The 25651-nt window shown below is 37.4% G+C and overlaps 1 protein-coding gene across 1 annotated transcript; it reads left to right on the plus strand.

The window, feature by feature from the left end:
* On the plus strand, positions 1 to 24240 carry LOC113075933 (NHS-like protein 1). The gene is given in 10 exon segments (XM_026248582.1): positions 1 to 545; positions 9886 to 10038; positions 14029 to 14156; positions 14599 to 14673; positions 15269 to 15455; positions 15752 to 15883; positions 16467 to 19598; positions 20299 to 20422; positions 22586 to 22979; positions 22981 to 24240. Coding segments are annotated over 10 exon segments (4809 nt in total). The 5' UTR covers positions 1 to 259; the 3' UTR covers positions 23179 to 24240.
* Positions 24241 to 25651: the final 1411 nt, after the last annotated feature.

Here is a 25651-nt window from a genome sequence, read left to right on the forward strand (position 1 = left end):
GCACATTCTCTCCGTCTAAAGCTTAAGGTTGGTAGTGAGAGGACAACAAAAGATGTGTTTTCACTGATTCGTGTTTGATCCTTCTGATCTTTCTGCGGAATGTTGTCCAACTCCAGCATGATTAGTGACTTGTGGAGGTTTCTCTGTACGCCTAGTTCTCCTGGCTCTGTGGAGATTAAAAGGAAAAGGGTGGATGTGGGAACCTGTGGTTGAACGTCCTAAACTGGACTTAAGCTGAGAGACTTCTGTCAAGCACAGGATGATTGCATACGTGGACTGCCTCTCTACTGAACCAGCTGGGAAATGCTGGAATAGGACCTACTATGAGGACGAAGATGAACTTCTTCCACTTTATACTCGCAAACTGAACCTCCAGCCTAAGACGGAGGGCAGCCTTCGCCGCAGACTTCTCACCTCCAAAATTCACCAGCAGCAAAATGCACTATGGGCACCCAAACCCTGGGCGGGACCACCAGCTCGAAAGGGCGTCCCACTGCAGGGCCAGCCCAACTACACCTTCAGTCCGTCCTGCCACGACTGGAAAGGTAGCGCTTCAAATCTAGTTTGCTCTTGTATGTAGCTTAAGTGCAAAAGCTGGTGCTCAAAGATGAATTATCTCACTTTATAATTTCTGTTGGCATAACAAAGAATGGCTAGCAGTATTAGCAGGTGTTAAAATTCAGAGCTATAGATCTTTTGAAACTCTGATTGGTTTTGACAAGTTTATGGTGGCGAAAGTTGAAGAGCAATGATTAAAGTATAGTTTAATGTGTTGCCCAGTTTGAAGGATGCTGTTTGAAGTCTGGAACGTGGCAGGCCACGACAAGTCTAGTGCTGAGATACACAATAGCTGCAAGTGTTATTGAATTAAAGAGAGATTTCTAGAGAATCTGCTCCATAAGAGAATAGAGGATTATTCAAAGAGATGTTCCTTCAGTTTAGGTTTTATCTGTCTTTAAAGGATATTTCACCGTAAACTGCAAATTTGTCATCATTTACTTACTCTGATGTCATTCTAAATCTGTATGACTTTCTTCTGTGGAATACAAAAGGAAATATGTTGAGTAACATACTGACCCTTGTTTTCCAGATGATTACAAGGAATAAGAACTAAAAACTTTAAAGCTTGCCGATACAACAGAAAAATCCAAGCAATCTGACTCAAAATAATGATTTGTTCATGAATCAGGCCATTTATTTTAGGACTGTTATTTATATACTATTATAGTACTTACTAATATTTTTCATTTGCTTTTATATCTTCAGTTTTAATTGTATTAATTGGTGTGCTTTTGTGATTTCACAAACTATAAAAATTTTAATTTATGTCGTAATATGTTGTCATAAACAAATCTGATTTTCCAGTGGGCCGATTTGCTCAGATTAAACCCACTGCATCTGAAGTTACTTTTAAGACCAATCCAGAACTTAATACTCTTTGTATACATGTTGCATGTAATATTAATCATTTTTCATATGCAGTCATAGTCTTAGCACAGGCTTGTTTAGGGCAGAGTTTTAGTTTAGGCCTTACTATGTTGACTAATCCTCAAGGTTCTTGGCAGACGACATATAACTGATTTCTTAGGGCTGTTTTAAAATCTCATCCCAGCCACCAGACAAGCTGCTCCCTTCACTTACATCAGATGTGCAGACAGATGTCTCCGAAAAACCGTATGTGACCTACAGTCCACTCTCATCAAAATTCAGTTCTTGATTCTCTTTGGGTAATTTTTGATTCTCAAATCGTGCTGGAGAACATGATCTTTAGGTTTTACACAAACTTGTGGCATTCACACCGTTCAAATGCTACTGCCAGTAAAGCAAAAAGAAAAGAAAAATTATACCAAATATGACTGTAAATATTCATTATAAAATCAATCAATATTAATATTACAATAATGCTTTGTGATTGTGTTTGAGGCAGTCATTCAGCTGCTCTTCAGAAGTGTTGGACAGTAGTAAGTTGGCCTACAGTCCATACGGTGAGATAAACACTTCTAATGCGGTCTAATTAGTGTAATTACTTTCAAACAGGCTTTGTGCTACAAACAGCTGCTCAAGGAAGTATACACACATCTCACTCATAAACACACACCTCTTTCTCAATGAATGTCACTACAACGGGGCACAGACCTGCACTTCCTAGTGTTAATTTTTTTTTTTGTCATCATCATCAAGTTCCCAAGAGACCCTCCCTTCCCCTCTCCAGTGTCAGTTTATGAAAGGCTGAGATACTATGTAGTGCCACAAGATGTCACTATTATTTTACATTGCAGATTCTGCTACAATTCACAGTTTCATTATTTATTTTTAGTTTGAATGATAATAATTATTTTTTCTAAAGGAATCTGAGAGGACTGGGACCTCAGTTTACCCCAAAATAAAGCATTTACCCGCCCTCGCCTCTCTTCTGTGGAACACAAATGGAGAAGTTTTGCAGTTTGTTCATACTATTGTTTTCCTCTGCTCTTACAACAAAGTAAATGGAAACTGAGGGTGTTAAGCTAAACAAATAGGTTGTTTGAAGTCTAATTGAGAAGTGTGTATAATTTCTATTAAATTAATTCAAAAGCAAAACATCTGATATCAAAATGTTGATCAGTCTGGGAATAAGTCCCAAAACGCTTGTCTTTCATGTCTGCACACATGGTATCTACAACACTTGACTTACCAACATGGCACTTAAAAAGCGTCCACTACAAAACTCTAACAAATGTATGCAATACATACAGCAGTATTGTAAAACAAATATGTACACCACCATATTCAGTACTCAATAAGATGAGAACAGAAGAGAGTTTTCTTTATGCCAGGTTTTAAAAATACAATCCCAAATCCCAATATGGGCTCAGGAGTCTCTGCTGATGTGCTGTAGGGGATCGTATTTCTCATTGTGCTGGAACTGGCCCAGTTTTCTGACACAGATAATGGCACACTTTGGAGCTGATGCTGGGTCAGACATGTTACAGATCAATATGCCACATATGTTTGAGCAGACACAGTAGAGTGGCTGGCTGCTGTATTATTTATCAGGCCTGTGTCTGGGTGGGACTCATCTGATATTTTAATACTCCACACTTAGAAATCTGAAGGTTTGTTTCTCCTTACTGTTCTCTAGTCCAAGGGAGAGATATTGTTCACCACACTATTTGTGAATCAGAGAAAGAAGAATCAATGTCTATCTTAAATGATTAATATTCCTGTCTATCTTTATGTGTCCTGGTTGGGACACATACAAACTTTATCGTATATTGCTAATATACCAAAGTAAAGTTGAAACGTGAGTGAAGTCAGATATCTTTCAAGAAATCATAAATGCATGTAAATAAAATCAAGTTGCTTAAGTTATGTTTGTGTTTAGAAAAATGTGCAAATGTTGGTATAAGATTTTTTGGGGGTTTTATGTTTTTGAAAGAAACTCTTATTCTAACCAAGGCAGCATTTATTTGATTAAAAACTCATTAAAATATTGTGCAATTCTCACAATTATATTTAAATATATAATATCTATTTAAATATATGTCTGGCCCTGATCTTTGTGGAAAACACTTTATTTCAGGATTCTTTTTCAAAAAGAAAGTTCAAAAGAGCAGTGTTTATTTGAAATAGTATTAATAATGATAATAATATTAATAATATTTGAAAAATAAAATTATACGGCATTTACAATGTTTGCTTTCAACTTTTGATCAATTTAATGCAAAAAATCTCTATCCGATTAGGTATCTGATATTAAGTGCATGTTGTAGTTACGCATTTATTAGTCTGGTCTGTTTTGTGCTGACACAAGATCTTTCTTCACATTCTGAGCTAATGTCCTGACCTCACTGGCTTACAGCTACAACTGAATCTGTGGCTCTGCAGGGGCCGAGGTGACGCTGACCTTCTTGCTATCAAATGACCACAGAAAGCCTCTTTGCTTCAGTCGATGACATAATATCGTCTTTGATCAACGCAGCAAATGTCTGAATCTTGTAGTGTAAGTCAGTTCACATATTGCTTTCAATAGAAACTAAGAAGCATTAACACCTCAAGTGCCTTTGAAAATGCCTCACTCAGGCATATTGTGTGTGGGTATCGTTGATTTAGAATTGAGCCAAGATGTAGAGCCCTCGCAAACCCTTGATGGATTTGTTTTAACCAAATTCACACACAGCTACCCTAGTAACCATAACCAGGTCATGTAAGAGTCAGGCACATGGGCTTTTGTTGAGAAAGAGCTTGAGCCTCATACAGACTCAGATTCTCTTGCATATCCATGTTTATTTTATGTCAATGCAAGCTCTGTTTTAACATACAGTCTTTTTAATGTTGTGATTTTATTGCTATGTGTAATTAGCAAATAGTCACCCATTCAGTAATAAATCAATAACTTAAGAGAGACTGTGTGTTATCAGCTAGTTTACAGGAAAAACAGTAAGTTTAAATGTACTGTAAAAGCCTTTAAAAAAAAAGGTTTTCAGAGCAATCCTATGCAGTTATTAGGGTGCTCTGGGTGATTGCAAGTCTGTTGCCTGAAAATTGCTTACTTTAAATTTTATCTTGTTTAAACATTCCTAAATTAAGATACATTTACTATAGAATCAAAATGACTTAAGATGTCAAGTTGGGTTTCCTGAAAAATCTATCAAATATAATATGCTCGAAAATAAATCTTTTACTGAGGTCGGAAAAATAAACTTAATTCAAAGGGAAAACAAGATTACTTTTCAGACCCCACAGGCAACAATTAACTTAATAAAAAATAAAAAAACTTTATATCTTAAATCATTTTGCTTCTCAAGTAATCTTGATTTAAGAATGTTTATATATATAGTAATCACACATCTCAATAAACCACAAGCTTCAGGTAAAGTATCATTAATGTTCGCTTGTCTGTCATTTGCTTATAGCAAGTGGGAATTATGGTATATTTTTTTTTATATATAATGTCCATCTGTACGTTGTATAATGTGATACTAGATGACATAGCTGATTCATAAAACCTGTTTCAGGAAGTATCTGGATTACGATACATTGTGTAAGCAGCATTTCACATTGTGATCAGTACATATTGACAGCTCCTCTGATTTATACTTGTAAATCATGTTTGTTTTCACCAGCGATATGAGGGCAAAGGCTGTTAACCCGGTGACTGCAGACACTGGACTGAGTGGGTCCATTGTGTGAAACACAGCATGCAGGACGAATGATAAAGTCTGTTGTGCAGGTGTGGGCTCACGTGACTCACTCACTCACTGAAGTACCCTCTCTTTCCTCTACTGTTGCTAGGGGACTCTTTTTTTGGATTCTCTCTAATCATCCATGTTTTTGCTGTGGGGTGTGATGGCTGTTTGATTAAAGGTGACATAGAACAGTATAACCTTTTCATCTACTAATATCTCTTACGAATACATGAATATGAGAGTGATTGCATTGAATATTTATTTGCATTTGTTAAGACTGTTCAATCAGAGGAAATGGAACAAACATTAAGATGGAAGATTCTGATTGGAGATTTAATAGTTAATAATAATAAATCCTTTGTGACTTAGAAAAAAAAATACTGAGAATTTTGCTCTGCTGATCTTCAGTGCAAAGAATGCAAAAGTTAAATGCAGCAAATGTATTTTAAGTAGGGATGGACCAATGTCTAAAAATGATAAATTATTTATTTTACATATTTATTTTTATGAAACATCTAACCAGTGTATATTGGATGAAAATCTAACTTTCTATTAAATGAGGGATAAAGAGAAAAAAAAAGTTTTTTAGTTGTCTTATCTTTCATTTGGACATCAACTGGAAGCCAGAACTGCCACAGATTTCCCCTCCAGAAACAAAGACACAAAAAGTGCATGATGCACTTGCACATTTGAGCTAGTTTTTAATACCTTATACATTATACATACAGAGCAGCAAACCCTGTCTATGAACCCATTCCTCATTAAAGTTCAAGTGCTTTCTTCCTTTTCCTTCCTGTCTTTTATGGTATACTACGTTTTTCTGTTTGTCTGGCATTTTCACACAATGGCACACGATGGCTGAATGTCTTTGAGGGAGTCCACACACTGCTGGAGTTTTGTTCACAATCCCCAATCTGTCTCATTATAGTTCTATTCATCTCTATTGAATCAGCATTAAAATCCCAACTGAACTATGGTTTGTATAGCGGTGCAAGTCATTAAGAGATGTTTCTTCTATAGAAATGCAATTTGCCATATGTTCTTTGGGTATAAAAGTGAGTGAAAAACAATACTGTATTATGTGAAGATTATTAATTTAGCTGTTGTTCATCTCTTCAGGCTAGTGTTTAATAGGCATTTATGTTGACCCTCCAGCTGTTTTACATGGATAAGTTTGTCTTCTTCAGTTAATGATTTGTCTGGGACATGGGGAGGAGTGCTAGAGCTTCTTTCTGTTTATATACAGTATGTGTGTTTCAGGACTGGTGGTGCTGGAAACCTCTAAATACAATAGGTTCAGTCAGGCAGAAAGTTTTTTTGCATTTTAGGGGGCTGTACCCCAATCTCCTTATTAGTGTGCCCTTTAGCTGAGCCAGGGTAAGCCAACGGAATACACAACATCAACCAGGAAAAAGACAAACAAAGCAGCTCAAGAAGCAGTAGCTACAACAAGTGTAAGGAACAGAGATGTCAGTTTTTATATGTATATATATAATATATATTTTTTTTAAATAATATGTAATTGCACCTAAAAGACAGTGAAGGGTCATTTTAAAATTAGCATGAAAATTAAAGTAAAAAAAACAAAAAAACATTCTTCGATCTTCAGGTGAAACAGACCTGGTGACGTATACAAAAATGTGATGTTTTTTTCTCAATAATCTGTTTGACTCAGATGTTTCATTGTGACTTTTAAACACACCGTTTGCAAGAACTAGAATTTTTTTAGTGGAACCAGATTCATTAAATTTGTTCCAATGTTACAGATGAAAAGTACATAAAGCTGCAATTTAGAAATACATCTTGCACAATATTTACTTAAATTCACCCCAAATCTAAATGGTCGATTTGGGAAAGCTATCATTAAATTAGAATTTGACAAGTGGGTCTACCAAATCTGTTTTTAAGTGGAGAAGGGGCAATTAAAATTTTTACTACTGCTGTAAAATCGCTCTAACAAACTATTACAGCATACTTCAAATTTTTGTATCCAGTTCTTATTCAAAGTGCATAAAATCAGGGACCGACATTTGCTGTGCTACTAAGTGGTCGTCACGCTCTATATGATGGTAACCACGTTGGATCAGTGTCAATGCATCATTGCCATCTGTGTGTCAGGTGAGTGTGCGTTGATGAACAGAGGGCTGTCATTTACAGCACTACTGACTGGCACTCCAGGCTTGGTAAATATCAGATTTAAATGTCCTTTTCTCAAGAAACTCAGCTTGAAGGTTTAAATTCACTTCTGACCAACCTTATGTGTAACCTTAAAATGCTGAATGGCCATTCACAGTTTATTAGAAAGGGGGGGGGGGGGAAAAGGAGAGCGAGGAAGAAAAATAACACTTGCTTCGACACTAATGAAATACTGCAGCAGTGAGCCCCTAAATAGGAGCCTGGTGGGTGACCACCACCTTAATCTCTGCTGAATGTTCTAAGATCCTTTTCAAACTCGTCCTGGGCCCCCCAGCTCAAAAGAAAAAGAAAGAGTGAAAGGAGGAGTGGCAGGGCTGCAGCGGTGTAGAGAAACACAATAGGCTGATTGTCAGTGATCCATAGTCAATGGCACAGATCCAAGTTGGTTATACCTCCACAGCTGTAAAGGAAAGGTGAGAGAGACTTAAACCTATGCAATGCGACAGAGAGACATGCTCTATAGCTTGAGACATGAGGGGAGGAGAGACACACAATTGATGAGAGAGGAAGGTGGATGCAGAGAGAGAGTGAGAGAACAACTCAAACAGCAACTGAATATCCTCTGGGGTGGGCTAATGTGTGTGAGAGAGAGTAAGAGAGAAAGTGAGAGAGAGATAGAAGAGGAGGGGGAGTGTTGAATGCTGTGCCAGTCAGCGTAAAATGAGTAAAGAGAGAGAGTGTTGTATGGTTAGTGGCTGGTGTTCCCTCCTTTCTCTTTCTCACACTCACTTTCTCCGATGGTAGACTAATACATCCTTACGCGCACATCTCTCAGAGGATCGATCACCCATCACAATGGTGTTCATCGCGACCACTCTTAAATCTGTCATTAAGTACTTCAAAAAGAAGGGTAAGCTCCTCTCATCATGTAATGTGCCCGTTCAGGTTTATCTTATTGCTTGTGTAGCTCAAGGTCAAGTAGACTGAAGTAGTTTGGGGTGTGGGGTTATTCATCACTGCTGCTGTGGGTTGCATGCATCTGATCCGGAGCACTGTGCTACATTTGTTTGTGAGTTTCCTTTTATAGCATGGCACTGATCTCCTTATAGTGACCTTGTTCTGCAAGTTTAAGTGCATTTTATTGGTGGTGTAATGCTCAGATGCACTGTTTCGTTCATTTTTTAAATATCTTTCCTTAAGTGTTAACCAAATGATTCAGATTATATGTATATATGCACATGTGTGTGTGTGTGTGTGCGCGCGTGTGTAAATTCATTAATTTCTATATTAATAAGATATTTATCATTTAAATTATATATTATGAATATTTTAATTATATGTAATAATTATACAAATATATCAATATTATTATTTTTTACTTTTGAAATGAATTATTGGTTTGGTATGAGATGATGGTAGATTATTATACACAGTTAATGACTATAAAAACTCAATATTGATACAGGTTGTAAATGCACATCTAAGTTTAGATTACATCTGTACTGCACTTGTTTACACATTTAAATTTTGAAGCCTTAGGATATTTTACAACAGAGCCATTGATGTTTTGGTAGACTAGTGAATCCTACCGTCATGTGTTTTGAGCTCATGACCTAGTACTCTCTTATGAACTCTTGCACTCGAGGAAACTCTAATCACTGACATACATTTTGTATGGAAAAAACGCATTGATAAGACTGACCTGGTTAATCTTACCCAGAGGGCCTTGGTATAATCGATTGTTTAATGTGGGTTGTCAAGGCACCAGCCAGAGACAAGTATGTCTTCAGTGTCTTTGGACGCAGTGGTGCAGAAGTGTTAGATTGGTCCAGCCCCTCGTACATTTTTTCATCTGTTCTTTCTGTCTGAATTATATCTCCTCATACTGACATCTGGATTGAGTTGATTAAAACTAAAACTTATCTTACAATTTTGACTAATACCAATAAGACAGTAACTAATTTGTTGTATTACAACTGTAGTAATATAATATAATTGTACTGTTTTATGTATAGTATATAAGAAAATAAAGACACAAAAAAGAAACAAAATAATTAAATGGTAATTAATTGAACTTAGGCAAAATTATAAATGAAAATATGAAGGCTGAATACTAATGTATTAGTATTTCTTGAAGGTTAATTTGAGTGTTAAATGATGTCAAAGGTAATTTATATGTAAATCTAAATATCAAATATCAATATTATCACAAAGGTACCTGTACGGTACATGCACCCCTAAATAGACCTAAAAGACAGTGTTACTCAGGTTTTTACATTGAAAGGACGCACATTTCTGGTCACATATAATGAACCAACATTTTCATGGTCAACTATTGCACCTTCCCTACAAAGAACTTCCTGCCCATAGTCTAATGAGAATAAACCAACCTGGACAATAAATGGAAGCTCATTTCTAGTCAAAGCTGGGTAGGGTAACACAAAAGTTTAGTGCACTTTAATTTGGCATATATACAATTTTCATCAGTCTAAACCTAAGCAGCTGCAATGCACGTTTACAGAAACCACTGACCTTCTTCCTTTAAACATGTGGAAATGTAATGTGTCCTTGTTTCTTATAGCGGTGTCCAGTTTAGATGAGGAGAGCAAGTGGTCGGTGCACTACACAGCCCCCTGGCACCAACAGGAGAATGTCTTCCTCCCAGGATCCAGACCAGCCTGCGTCGAGGACCTTCACCGTCAGGCCAAAGTCAACCTGAAAACAGTCCTCAGAGGTCAGAGACAAGAACAACACTACTTTTTCACTTAAAAAAAAAAAATGCAAAACACAATTATAATCTCAACAGTACAAGCAGAGATTCATTAGAAGATTAGAAGATTCAGCATAATTGCTTCATATAATCAGCAAATACAAAATGCCTTGCAGAAGAATATGTGATTTCTCTGTTACAGACCCACTGAGCATTATAATGAAGATAACATTACCACTGTGCAGAAAGTTCCCTTGCACAACCATTTTACCCTGTAATGAAGCAGAGTATTTTTGACAGTATACTGCCTGGGATGCAAATGTTATAACCCTGCTTCAATTCCACCAAATTACAAAAGTGTTTTGTAATCCTGGTCCTGCAGACCCATAGCACTGCACATCTTGTATGTCTCTTTTATGCCACTCATATACTACATGGTTGTCAGATCAAGGCTGTTTGGGTATCATAAAGTTGCTGTGGATTGCACATTACATGATGGATCAATGACTGGGGGTTATACACTACGCAGTATTTCACTAGGAAGAATCCCAGACAATTCTGTCTCTTTTACAAAACGGATACACAAGATACATGCATAAACGCATTGTCCTGTATCTAACTGGCTGTAGCTTTAGGTTGTCACCGATGTCATCTCCAACCAAAACACTTTTCACAATGCAACACTTGCAGACAGGTCCAGATATTTAGCCTGCTAAATATTTCCCAGGCATACCCAATGCATTGGTGCTTCACACAGACACTTGATAATACACACAATGTGAATGTCACTCACATGAAGGAGAACAGATTGTTCTCAGATTTTGGGCTTTCATCTGTGATCTCCAAAAAAAAAACATGTCTGCAAGTGAAAAAAAAGTTCTGATGAGCTGATTATCTGAATCAAGTGTGTTAATAAAGATATACAAAATATACACTGTTGTACACTGTTCACTGTTTTAGACTACTGTAATGAAACATCAAACATCTTCTGAAAGCCAACTTATTGCCAGTTAATGTTAATTTAATAGAGGTTTTGATACTAGTAACAATACATTTGAAAAAGAAGCAGTAAGGATACACTGATCTGATTTCAAGGGCTGAACATGATTCTCAGCATCCAAGTACAGGCTAAAAAGCCTTTTTAAAAATGAGGGTCGGCGGGAAATGGTCATTTTTCACTTTCAAATGCAATCTGACTTCTTGCACAGGACCGCAGACCACAAACTGTCTTTATTATACTTTAAAACAAAAGCATGTCCTCCAAAAAATTAGACACACTTTTTGAGAGATGTTTTAAATATTAGTTAAAAATATGAACCAATTACCAAAGGATTCCATGAAGTACCACCATGCTCATGAGCAGGTCTATGTCCATTAGTTCCCCTTGAAAATATTTGTCATAATGGAAGTAAAATGGATCATGAATTATGTTTTCTGTCGACTTTACACTCTCTGCTTCTGAATCTTCCTGGTTTTGTGTCTTTGCCTGTTTTTTGGTTCATGTTACCTTGTATCAATACACTCCCCACAGGGATTTAAAAAAACCTTCCCCAACCAGCTTCAGTAGACCCTAATGGCATATGTCCTTGTCATTTGACCTTCTGCTGCACTTGGGTATATTATCCTATACCAGTGAACAACATCACTTTCCTCTGTATATGGAAACCAGATACATTTTACTTTGATGACTCCCCTTAATTCTCCATTTGACCTTTCTATTGCATTAATAACTAGTCCTCAGAGGTGCTCTGGAATGCTAATATACCAGTGTGTGCTTGGGAGATGTTTTGACTCAAGTGGGGGAGCAGGTGGCACACCAAATGTCTGTTCTCCCCTTTTTCCCAGTGAGCTTTGGCAGGGTCATGGCTGTTTTCTGTCGATTTGTTAAAATTGTGAATTATATATATATGTATATATATTTAATCTAATTTGCATTCATTGACTGCCCACATCACATCTTTTGAATGTTTTTCCTCTCACTCTATGAATCACAATGTGGCAATTAAGAGTCGACTGCAGTCACTGCAGCTGTACAACAATCAATTTTTATTGACAATATAGATTTTGATAACTGATTGGTAACCTTGCAACAATCAGTTACTAATCATTCATTGATACCTTCACCCTCATGCCATTACAAATCTGTAAAACATTCTTCCTTTCAATGATTCTTCCTTTGATTAACACAAAATGAGATGTTTTGCTAGATGTTCATACAACAGAGGAAAGTCATACCGCTTTGTAATGACTTAAAGGTGTATAAATGATTGCAGAACTTACATTTTTGCCTGAATTATTCCGTTAACCCCTTCTTGGATGGGTGACGAAGCTGCTTTCAGAAAGAGGTAAAGTGAAAAGTCCTCTTAAGGATTAAATCCCTCACACATGCTCTCGGTCTCACTCTTTGTCTACCCTTCACTCTTTTAGCTACTAACATATTAACCTGTATTAGCCTCTACTCGCTAATCACAGCTCAAAATGCATAGCTAATTATAATTATTGACACCAGTAGAGTTTTTACTGATTAGCATGCTGTGAAGTATGATTATAAGCCTCCTTAAATACACCAACACTCTTATATTCTGCAATAAAGTGCTTCTGATTATATGCAGCATGAGAAACACAAAGCTTATTTCTGGTTTTAGTGATGATTCGCTGTGCTTTAAAATTCACCTGATCTAAATTAGCTTCTTGCCTCTGTCCAGCATATGTGTAAGACATATATATGAATACACATTAAGAATGCAGGCCAAGCTGTTTCTACTAGCATATATGTGTTGTTTGCAGGCTTGCTGACATTGCAGGTTTGCGTTACTGAACTGTCTATTCACCTGGTTATTGCCATATGGAGTATACATATAAGGTTATTAACATCCTCTGTGCATTATTAATATCTTTAACTCAGATTCTTATGTTTAGCAGACAGTTTTACATTGGATTCATATTTATTTACAGCATGTAGTTGACTGAAATGGGATTTGTTTGCCATAAAAAAATTATCCGTTTTTCTCACTAGGCCTACTTAAGTGAAAACACAGAAAGCGGATGTAGGACTGAAGCTTTGCTTTGCTTACATTTTATAGATTATAAGACAGTAAACAGCTGAGATATTGTGCATTTTGTGCAAACTGCAAGCTACGCTGGATAAGGTGCAAAGTCTTATCATGAGTTACTGCAGAACAATCACGTGATTACATTGAGCTCTGCAAAAAGACAAACGAGAAAAAGAGAGAGAGAGAGAGAAAGGGAGAGAGAGAATAGCTAATAGTGTTTCTCAGCAGGCATTCATTGTGAAGGTGCCAGAGGAGGTGATCAGCTGAAAGAAATAGATATGTCACTGGCATTAGGTGGAGGTGGAGACCCCCTCTCTGCAGGCCATCCATAACCCAACAGTCAGCTCTGACATTTTCAGGTTGAACTACAGTAAAAATAGACACTACTCTTTTATTTGTCTGCAGGTATTAGTGACAGAAATCTATCTATGTATCACTCTTACTATCTATCATTCTTTCATTCCCAGAGGATAAGACCACTGTCTTTCATTCTGTAATTGCCCTCTCTACACTGAGGGCAAAAGGACACTGTGGCTCTGCAGTTGTTCAGTAATTTGCTGAGTGTGATACAAGAGTCATTAGACTTTATGTGAAATCTCTTCTCTGCAGTGTGCTTATCAGGATCATTCTCATTCGTTCTCAAAAACAGTTATGCATTTCATTCCTCATTAAATTTCATTAAATTCTGTTGATCAGTCCTTCCACTTATAGAACATGTGTTTTTCTAAGAGTATTGTTTTTTTTTTTTACCTTTGGTTTTTATTGCTTCATGTAGTTTTCCACAGGGTGATTTCTGCCTGAAGGGAATAAGTATTTCTTTGGACTGCCTGTGCACAACATTGAACCATGAATTGATGTTTAAATACTTGCTATAGGCCTGTGATCTGTGTTTAATAGTCTTTACATACTCATTAACACCCCAAATTGTTATTTGATTGGATGGTTATGTTTACCTCTCCAGAGTGCGACAAGCTCAGGAGAGATGGAATCCACAGTTCCCAGTGCTACTCCCAAAGCCCTGCATTCTCTGCAACCAGCCTTTGTGAAAATGTGCACCTGGATGAGGAGAAGACAGAGAAGAAAAAGAAGGTAAACCTAACACAATATTTATATTTACATTCATATAATACATGCTGTTGCTAGAAAAAAAAGAAAGAAAAACTTTTATTTTGTTTGGCTATGCAGTATGTCATGCAATGTATAATCAATTTCACTACATTATAACCCAAATCCTGTTGATGAACTATTATATTGTATTATAATAAAATCTATTAAATGCTTATATATTCATGAAACTGGACAAAGGCTATTTTTCCTAAATACTTGAAATGAACACATGATTTGGGTCACTTGTTTTGCACTGCCCACTAGTGGCTATATGCATGCTAGCAGTGAAGTCCAGCACTATTATAAATCAGTAGAACTAGAAAATATTTGTTTCACATTCTGTAATCCTCAATAAAGGTAATGTCTCACTTCACTTGATGTTGTTTTGTTCTTTTATTTTCAATTTTTCTTTCCTCTCACCAAGCGGTTTAAAGTCCTAGACTGCCTATCACAGTCTTGCCTCTCTCTCTGCTGTCATTTGAGATCTTGGAAAAGAAAGGTACAGCTCTTGCTGTAGTTTCTAGTCAGTGGTAGCGCTGTGCTTTGTGAAGGGTGGTTTTAAATCCTAACGTCCTTATAGCATCTTCATAGAAAACCTACTAGTGACAGGTCAGGACACTGAGTATTGTAGATTACACAAATTAGACATTGATACATAATTAGATTGTGGATTTCCCTCAAGCAATCTTGCAAATTAAAAAAAACTGAGTATGCAAAGCAGAACAAAAGAATCAAATTTGTCTTTTTGCCAAAAAAGTAAAATATTAAAAAAAATAAAAGAGAATCGAGACACATTATGGTTGAATACACTGACTGTAACACTGATCTCAAATTATCATTAATAATTTAGAGAGTAGCTCTCCTCTATTCAGGGCTCCCCTGGGCTTATTGCTCAGAGAAATATTTCCTTCACCCGATGTTACTGGATGGAAATGCACTCCAAGAGTATTTTTTTACTTGGCTTATGGAAGCACTTAAGTGAATTATCAGTAGAAATGACGAAATATCAGACAATGCCTTTCACTGGGCATTGGCCAGGCTATCATTCACCAAAGCCCGACCTCATTAAATCAGTCTGTTTGTGTTGTGTCCAGGCTTCAGAGTCATCTAATGAAGAGGAGAAGCTTGTGTACTCGATGCCGCCTCAGACCCCTCTGCTGGAACATGACCCGGACATCCAGAGAAGCTGGACCAGTTGTCTACCTTTGCCCACTCCTGAGGAGAAGATGAGACTACAGGCCCAGTCGGTGGCCACTGCTATCATTCCCATCGACATTACAGGTACTTAATATATACCTTTATATATATATATCATATTGGATATATATATATATATACTTCAATATATATATATATATATATATATATATATATATATATATATATATATATATATATATATATCCAATATGGACAAAACTAATACATTAAAAGAAATCTGTCTGTATTTATAGATATCATGCATTTTGTTTGGTGATATTACGTGCATCCCTAACTGCAGTGTGGTCTTGTGGCCAGACTTAGAACGAGGCACGCCATTAATAAGCAACGTTTTTTTATTATTTTGACATCTTTAGGTGAGAACTTTGACCGTCAGGCCAGTCTCCGTCGCTCTGCAGCAAACACTGATACCATAATACGAAGACCCAAGAGGGTGCAAAGAAGAAAGACAATAACAGGAGTTCTCGATAGCATCCAAACTGAACTAGGTATGATTCATATTCATTGTTGCAGTCATACATAGTACTTTGCACCCCTCTCAAACATTTTAAAGGTGCACTCAGTAATTTTTTAGCATTCAGTAATAAAACGTTATATACGAGTACTTTAATAAAATAAATATACTGTATGTCCCCACACCATAAACCTGTCCAGTCATATCATTAGTCTATTTTATATTGAGTGTCACCTCCTTGGGACTGCCATGACCCATTATTGGACATTTTTGTTGGTGGAAATGCATTGATCTGACTGCTAATATAGCATTTGTGCAATGGCATTGGTAATTAAAAAAGTTTTCTTTTTCAGCATGATATTGTATTTATGTCACTAGGTGTTGGTGTAGTCCATGTTGACTGCCATGTTAATGCAAAATATAGATAAAATTGCTGAATTACTAATTATGCTGAATTACTGATTATTTTTATATTATACTATATTCCGTATATTTATTTACTATATTTTAACTACAGTCGTTTTTTAAAAAGTATATACATTAAATCATTGAGAAAGACAATCAAGTGCAAACAAACACCTTATATCTATAATTATAATTTCTTATTTATTTTACAGCAATTAAAGTACAAGATGACAGAATTGACTCAATGTGTGTGGCAGATCACTACTCCACCCTCAGTCGAGTGGGAACTGTAAACTCCACCCTGAGACGCTCAGACACCCGTGACTCCAGCTGCCAAACAGAAGAGGTAAAGATTGTTCCTCCCTCAGTACGTAGAATCAGAGCACAAAAAGGCCATGGAACTGCTTCCCAAATGACCAGCGTCTCCTCTTCAAGCAGCATTTCCACCATGAGTGACTGTAATGGAATTAGCTACACTCAGCTTAATGACAGTGGTCAGAGCTTTCACAGTTTGCCACGACAAGGTTCTCACATCCCGCATCAACACTGTGAACCACAGTACAACAGCGCCCCCTACAGGATGAGTTCTGGCTCTACAAGCTCCTTGTCCTACCAGTTTGACATTCAGCATGGTTCCTCATCATCACTGCATATGCTGTCCGATTCCAGAAGCAGTACATTAAACAGTCCCAAGCTTGCTGAAAATCCAAATTACAAAGGCTCTGACCAAAATAATAGCCCAAGCTTGTTCAGTCTCAGTGGTGCACTACAGAATTCTATTTCTTACGGACACAGAAGGACAGAGGATAACCAGATGCAATCAACTCATTCTTCAGCCCAGTTGCTTAATACTGCTGATGCCTCGTTGTCGGCTGTCTCCTCTTGTTATGAATCCACAACCTCCCTCTGTTCAGGGATCCATACAGAGACTGAGTCACAGTGCAGCACACTTGATTGCAGAAACTGCGGCAGTCATAATTGTGTCCGCAGGGATTCCAACTTCTCAGAGAGCAGCAAACAAAGCTGCAGCACTCTAACCACTGACCAGTGGACATGTGAATTATCTCCGAAGGACAGTGTCACCTCAAGTTGCTCCTCACCTGTCAGCCATAAATACCACAGTGAGGAACATTCTCCCAGCAAGACAGACTCAAGCTCATTGTTCTCTGTTGACACCGAAGGTTACTACACCTCCATGCGCCTGGACTCTGGTTTAAAGTCACATAGTCATGGCTCCATCAATAAAGCAGTAGATGCAAAGCACAGTTTGTATGAATGCAAGGACCACCACAGTCAAGGGGATCATGCAAGTCTTCACAGCAACCGCTCCCTGACTCGAAGCATTTCCCTGCGGAAAGCCAAGAAGCCCCCACTCCCTCCAGCCAGGACTGATTCCTTAAGGCGCAAACCTCAGAGGAAGTCTTACCAAAATGGCTCAGTCCTTAGTGAGCAGTTGATCTGCAGCCTCCAGCAGTCCTTAGAGCTTAACCTGAAAACTCATAGTGCAACTTGCTCTGAACAGGCATCCTGCAGTGGGTTTGAAGACCCTTGGTTACTCCGACCCAGAAGCCAGAGCTCCACAAGTGCAGCAAGCAGTGGGATGTCTGCACCAGCTTCTGTTTGTCCGGTCACACCCACACACAGTGATTGCAGCAGTCAGCGCTCAGACTATGCAGAGTCGTGGGACTCCTACATGGATTACCAAGGTCCACAGTCTGACCAGGGTCTCTCCTCCCACATCACAAGATCTGCAAGTGCTGAGGAAAATCAAGTAATCATGGACAATGCATCCTACAACATCGGATTTCTATCGTCCCCCGGCAACAGTAGTGGGATTGAGTCAAAACTGCCCTCATCACCTGACAAGGTTCATCGTCTGACGTCACCATCAAGTGGTTATTCAAGTCAGTCCAACACTCCAACTACAGGCACCCCAGTTACATCTTTAATAAGAGCAAAATCTCCTGCAGGGAGGCCAAAACCCAAAGTGCCCGAAAGAAAGTCCTCCCTGCGGTCCTCTGTGTCGTCCTCCTCTACATCCTTGTCCTCTAACACCTCAGATTCCACCAGAAACATACCACTACCTCCACCTCTACCTGACATGACCATTACATCATGTGAATCAACCAGGCCTGCTTCCTGCTCTCCAACAGCAGCTACAGTAGACTCAACCCCATTTCTTCCTCTTCTACCTGACTTGGAAGAAAGACATAATTCACTTTCAGATTCATCCACAACATCTGAAAAGTGTGACTGTATTGATTTCCCCCCTTCCCCACCAAAGGTTTTTGAATCTCTGTCAAGAAATGAAGGTACGAATAGTCCTCCACCTCCTTCACTACTTCCTCCCAAACCTTCACTGTTCATTCTATCTCCTCCACCTCCTCCACCGTTACCTGAGATGAGTCTTCAAACAGCAGCCATTTTGAACACAGAGAAATGTCTTACACCTAAAGAGGCTGTGGAAATTGAAAAAGCACTAAACATCAGCCACACTGGAGAGCAAGAAAAGACTCAGAGACCAATAATTACTGCCAAAGCTCTTCAGATGGTGCAGCTACAACCTGTGAAGCTCAAGCAAATAGAAGATATTTTTACAGCAGTCAGTTTTGATGATTTTGAAGACCAAGCACACAAGCATTCTGAAACAAACTCAGGAAAGTCACTGGAAAGCGAGACTACAGAGCAAACTGTGACTGCAATTTGTGTTATTCAGTCCAAAAATGTTATGAATACATCTGAACATGAATATTTAGTGAACAAATGTATAAAAGATTTCCCTGAGGTACCAACTGGTTCTTTACCTCCTGGCCCAGATGAACATATCAGAAATACTGGGCAGAATGTTTCAGTGCACCTTTCTGAGACATCTCCAGTTTTATCTTCCCAAGAGCTTCTGCAATGCACACACTCCTCAGCTTCTCCTCAAAGTTGTCAGCTGAAACACAAGCCTCCTTTATCACCAAAGAAACCCAATCTTTCCCTTATTATACCACCCATTATGCACCTACCTCAGCTTCAACAGGTTCATGATGCAGAAAAGACACTTGAGTCAGGCCAACTGAATGGCACAACAAACACAGTTAATTTGCAAGCAATTTCTTTAGACTCTGAGGTGGAGGAGGAGAGTGACTCAGACTCTTCAACCCCTGTGGTCAAAAGCAGAGTATCTCTCAGCAGTGAGTTGTCATCAAGCAGTCTGCAAGAGCTCGTTCTTAATGAGCATGACCTCGGCCTGAGTGATAAAGACTTTGGACTCTGTGATGATAAATGTACATCAGATGATGGTTCAAGCAGCAGCTCAGGATCCATCAGCTTTAAAGAGGATGAACATGAGGAAAATGGTAAGGGACTTTTTATTACTTGCCCAAAAGAGTGAAAGTGTGTGTGGAAGATCACTCTAGTGTGCAGAACAAATGATTGTGTTGTTTGATCATGCATTTTGAATTTACCATCAGCTTTACATCCATCTGCAAAGCTGCATTTTTTGTTTGAATTAATTACAAGATAATATTTTTTTTTATTATGTTATGGATCAAAAAGCACTCTGCATTTCATAGCCTCAATGATAATTATCACTTTCTTCCTCCCAAAAAAGTAAATTGGTTTAATATACTTCTATTAACACATCTCCAATCCTCCTAATAATCCCCCCTTGTGAGTAAAGTTACTGTGGATGTTCTTCATTACCATCGACACAGGTCCTGTTTTACATGCTGCAGGATTGACTACAACTTTATGAATCTTTTATCTGTTACATAACTAGTTACCCTTGAATGAGCTAAGAAAGTTGAATGAGTGCCCTTGAGTGTGTGATGGTTAGCGGGTTTAGACTATAATATTCTCAAGCCTCTGCAGTGCTCACTAAAGTGCAGTTATTGCACAACAGCAGGACTACCAAAGGAGTGTGAATAATTTAAAAGCAGAAAATGTCTGTTGCCACATTGGTTTTGCTCCTTTCTGATTTTCAGTCAGTGTAGGCTCAGTCTCCATTGTTTCTTCTCACTTTGAGAGGTAAGCTGAATGTCTATGTGTGGGTTGTAGGTGCTGTGTTTGACTCGAGCACTGAAAGCGCATCTAGCGTTAACACTAACGGAGAGGCTGTGGAGGAGATGGTGACGCCTGTTCGTCCACGTACTACAGAGGACCTTTTTGCTGCCATTCATAGGTAATGTGATGTTTTCATTTATTTAGTCAGTAAAGCCTGAATTATGGATAAGTAGAAAAGTTATTTTGATAAATATAATCATTAAAAACGTCTGTAGGCTTTGCTTAAAAAGACATGTATGTATGATCACAATGGATAATTTACCTTATGTGCGTATCTATCTATATATATATATATATATATATATATATATATATATATATATATATATATATATATATATATATATCTATATCTATCTATATATATATATCTATATCTATATCTATCTATATATATATATATATATATATATATATATATATATATATATATATATATATATATATATATATATATATATATATAAGCTTAATGTTCGTTATGTTTTTCTTGGACTACTTAGAATGAAGGAAAGTTTTATACATTTGCATTAAACCTGTATAAACACCAGCCATAGTTTATTCAGGAAGTATCAGAATATAATCCTCACTTGTTCTGTTGTCCCAATTCATTTCAAGAAGATTAATGAACAGATCCTCAAAAAAGAACTTTGTTTTTGTCTAATAAACAGGGTTGAGCAAAATTCTGAATTTCAGAACTGGCTAATAATTACAGGAAGAGGACTTAACTATTTTTTTTTTTTTCTCATATTAGACAAAATTTCAATTAAATTATTACATTTTAATTAAAATGTAATACTTCTTTAAATGCAAACTAATATTTAATGGTGCACAACCCTGACGACAACAGATGAATCAGTCTGTGAAGCTATTCATTCTCTCATCAGAATCAATAGGAAATTAATAATAATACTTTTATAATACATTTAATAATACAATATATATTTTAAGAAATAATTAATTAATTTAGATCTTTTTTATTTTATACAAACACTTTTTTAAATTAAATTGTTTGGGTGGTGAATCAAAGTTCTATAGAATGCCTTTTAGTATCTCTTTTTATTGAAATATTATTAACTTATAATATCTATGAGCTTGGTATTTTGGATAGCCTGAACAACCTTTATTATACCGATTTTTATGAAGAGCTGGAATTTTTTTAACATTCAATTTTAATGTTATTAAAGTTGTGTCATGTATTCATGTATTTGTGTTGAATCATTTGTCTGAACGTGTCATCTGGAGCAGTCTACGTAGACAGAACATGAACATCCAATTACAGGTGTGGATTGGACTGGCAAGTAATCAAGTCGTTGGCTGGTGTTGTTTCCCTGTAGTTTGGCTAGGGTCAGATTACACTCATAATCCAGTAGCTCCAGTAAGAATGGATTATCCCCTTTTTTGCCCTCTCTAATCCCCAAACTCTGCTTCACAGTGTTTGTATTGTGGTGTCACACCTTTTGTTAGGTTAAAAGTTAAATGGAATGTGTATTTCAACCAACCTGAAAGTAAGCAAACAGAGCTGGGAAGAGTATCCTGGTATGACTGTCATAGTGTTTTAGGACAGAAATAAAAAGCACATTTTATTTTATGCAATGTTCTTTGAAGTTTTTTTCATTATTAATTTGTGTCAATCAAAAGTTAATGCACAGAATGAGTACATATCCAAGTTCTCAGATTAAACAGCCTTAGGAAAAATGATGTCCTGAATCTTAAGGAATCGTAGCGATAGATGTGGAAGTATTTGAATGCAAATTTATTTCCTAGGGGTATAACAGAATACAAAAAATATTTATCATAATGCAATAAAGTAGTAGTATCTACTAAACAGTAGTATCTTTCTTTTTAATCTTTAAACATTAAATGCACACGTTCTATCATCTGAATTGTGAAAATGACTGTTTTCAAACAGGTCTCCCAAGTACTCCCTTTATCTGCCATTGGAATAAAATCTATAGTCTCACCCCCTAAAACTGTTTAAATCCACATTTGTCAAGCTATGCAAAACTAATTTTCTGTGCATAGTAAACTGGTATCTGATAACATTCAAAACTGATAATCTTCAAACCTAAAATTCATTATAATGTTGAATCCCTTCTAAATAAGCAGAGAGAGGTATCATTATACAGTCCTATAACAAATGACAGTCGCTCTTCCAGTTTTTTATACATGAAAAATGCTACACATGGAAATTTGACACTCATGGTATCAACAGCAAGACATACAGTAACCATGCCAAAGGCTGACCTGAGAACCTGTCCTGCTGTTTGTTAATTCACAGGTCAAAGAGGAAGGTCCTGGGCCGTGGCGACTCTGAAGAGGAACGCTGCCGTAACTTCCTCCCTTCCCCACCTGTCACTCCAACAGGCTCTTGCCCCAGCCTAACGTCCTTGCCACGTCAGACTGGCTCCGTCCAGCGCAACCTGCGGCGCTCATCCACAAGCAATGACAATTTTAAAGCTTTGCTTCTCAAGAAGGGCAGCCGTTCAGAGTCCAGCTTCCGCATGTCAGCCGCTGAGATTCTCAAATGCACAGACCCTCGTTTTCTTAAGAAGGCTAATTCAGAGCATACACAATCTGACGGACTGTGCACCTCTCCGACAAGCAGCAGGAGAGCACATGAAGAGTGGGCACGTACGGAGGGAGCCTTGCCCCGTCTTACAACCCTAAAATATGGGCCGTTCACGCACACCACCTTCTGCAGCCAGCAGCCGGTACAACAGCCGTAGCCGCATTCCCAGTGGGCCAATGACTGCCATCTGTGAAAAAGAGGGAGAGATGGCTGAGTCTACAGACTGCTGCTTTAGCGCTGAGAGTCCTTTTGCCCTGCCCATATCCTCCAGCAGCACAGTCTGTGCTCAAGGCAGCACTTAGTGCTATCAATTCAACCCTAATGGCTTGTAAAGGATAGTTGTGCATACAGTATGAAGACCGCAGGGGTCTAAACTCTGGCTGGAAGGCCATGCTTGTGCTGGCCGATAGCATTCCCCAAAGAATAAGGGAGTGAAAGAAATGGAAGTTTCTGTAATTCTCTAACCGTAGTTTTGCTCTTTTCCATGAGTGAAAGCTTCTTTCATAAAACATTTGTGTCCTCAAAAAATGTGATATTAACAGAGGGTTACTGGTTTTGATTAATCGAATGTTCTCAGCTCGCTGTAGGCAGGTTAGGAGAATAAGGAAAAGTACATTTCCTTCTTGGTGGTAAGTTGAGGGATGAATGAATGGAGAAGGTCATTGAAGGATTTCGTTTCAAATGGCCCATGCTGATGTGTTTCTGCCTCTGTGACAAGGGAAGTACCCAACCAAAGTGAGCACTTCAACTCTAAATTCACAGAACCCACATCCAGATCACATTTGTGGAAGAGGTGGTGTCAGTTAAGTATTGGCACTATCAAACATGATTTTGAAGGGTGGCACATGATTGTATGGTTACGATGAAGATGTTAAACAATGAATGTGGAGATGACATGGAGATTTTAAGAAGTGTTTAGAAAGTGTTTATCTTAACAGAAAGTTATTCAGCTAATGCGAGCCAATTTAAACAAAAAAAAATGTTTTTTTTATCTGTGTACAGTTAGACAATAATAATAGTTCTCTATACTTTAACAGTGTACATAATCCAGCCTTTAACAGTTACCAACCAGTCTGTTTCATTTATAGAAACTGAAAGTGTCTATTTAGGTCTCTTTATTCTTTAAAAGCTGAGAAATGTCTTGCCTTTGTCTTTCTCACATTTGCCCAGTATGTCAATTTGTACATTTTTTTTATATTTCTTATTTGCAAAGGGAGGTACCGTTTAGTCTGTTAACTAGTACTACATGCACGTGAATGTCTTTCTTCCCATAGTTCTGAACACCAGCAGAATGGTCGTAGAGAAAAGGCCATGACATGCAAGTGTTTCTGTGAAAGAAATAAAATATGGCATTAATTATAAACAATCACTTGTTTTCTGGGAAATACCTGCAATGTTATTTCTGAACTACTTTATCAGAGCTTTATATTTACAGCAGGGACTACAGTAGGATGACACACTCCATTGACGTAATAAAGTAATCACATCTGATTGCCATTAACCTTGCTGAGATTTACAGGGAACAGTCAAGGCCAAGTTCTTGCATGGCCAAATATAGGACAATGTGCATTCTTCTCCAGCACAAAAATGTCCACATGATGATAGCAATTTATTGTGATGCTGTTAATACTACTGTATACAGTAATAAACTACTGTATAACTATATAAAACCTGTGAAATTGCAATGAATGGCCAGAGTATGAAACAGTGAGATTTTAATATATATTACCAATAATTGCACTTCAGCACATAAACTGCATTTTAGCACATCTCCAAATGTCAGAACATGTGGGCTTTTGGCCAGTGATGCAAATAAGCTGCAGACATGTACAGTAGACATGTGATCTCTTACGCATTTAAATCTGTCTTTGGATGAAACACGCTTAGTCCTCAGACAGAGCGATCACTGATGTTGATGGTTGCAGAGCAACTGAATCAGGGGTGTTTAATAGATTTCAACAGGAGGACATTTACTCTATTAGTAGCAAGGGGAGATTTAATATTGCTTAAACACAATTGTATTGGCTATACGTATAGGCCTATTTGCAGTTTTTAACCTGACAAGACCCAGGTAAGTTACTATTGCTGTACTAACTTTAACTTGACAAACTGAGAATAGACATGTCTTAGCAATCTAAATAAGGGAGTAGCTTTAAAACAGCTCAATTCAATAGCACAATTATCAGCAGTTACTTTTTTCTAAAGCTTATTATTTCAGGTAAGATGTCTTAATGGAATTGGTAATGACTTGAGAAAGCTCAATCTGTGCAATTTGCCTAGACCAAAACTTTTTCAATATTTGTTTTTAAATATGAAACATTTATATTACATTATAAAGCATCTTAAATACATACATAAATATTGTCAAGCCAAAGTGAAAGGACTTGAGCATTTTATTTCTCATTATTTTAGACATTTTTAGTGTTAGCATCTGGTCCATATTGTCTTCTCATCCATCTAGGGTAACTAGGTAGTTCTCAATAACACACAGTCAAATTAAATCTCATGTTATTTTTTTTAAATAACTTTTCTTTAAAAACGTACATCACTCAGGGACACAAACTCATAAAAGCCTTTATTATTTTAACTCTACAGTAAGGTGACCAGATATTTAAAATGGAAACCGTGGACATTCCCTAATTCAGTGGTCAAAATATAATTTAAATCGCAATTGAGCTAAACAAAAAATCTAACATGAACTAAAAATGGGAACAATATTTTTTTGGGTTCCATATAGTCTACTGTTATTAGAATTTATACGAATTATGATATTTG

This window comes from Carassius auratus, unplaced genomic scaffold (assembly GCF_003368295.1).
Source record: "Carassius auratus strain Wakin unplaced genomic scaffold, ASM336829v1 scaf_tig00018063, whole genome shotgun sequence".
NCBI classification, from domain to species: Eukaryota; Metazoa; Chordata; class Actinopteri; order Cypriniformes; family Cyprinidae; genus Carassius; species Carassius auratus.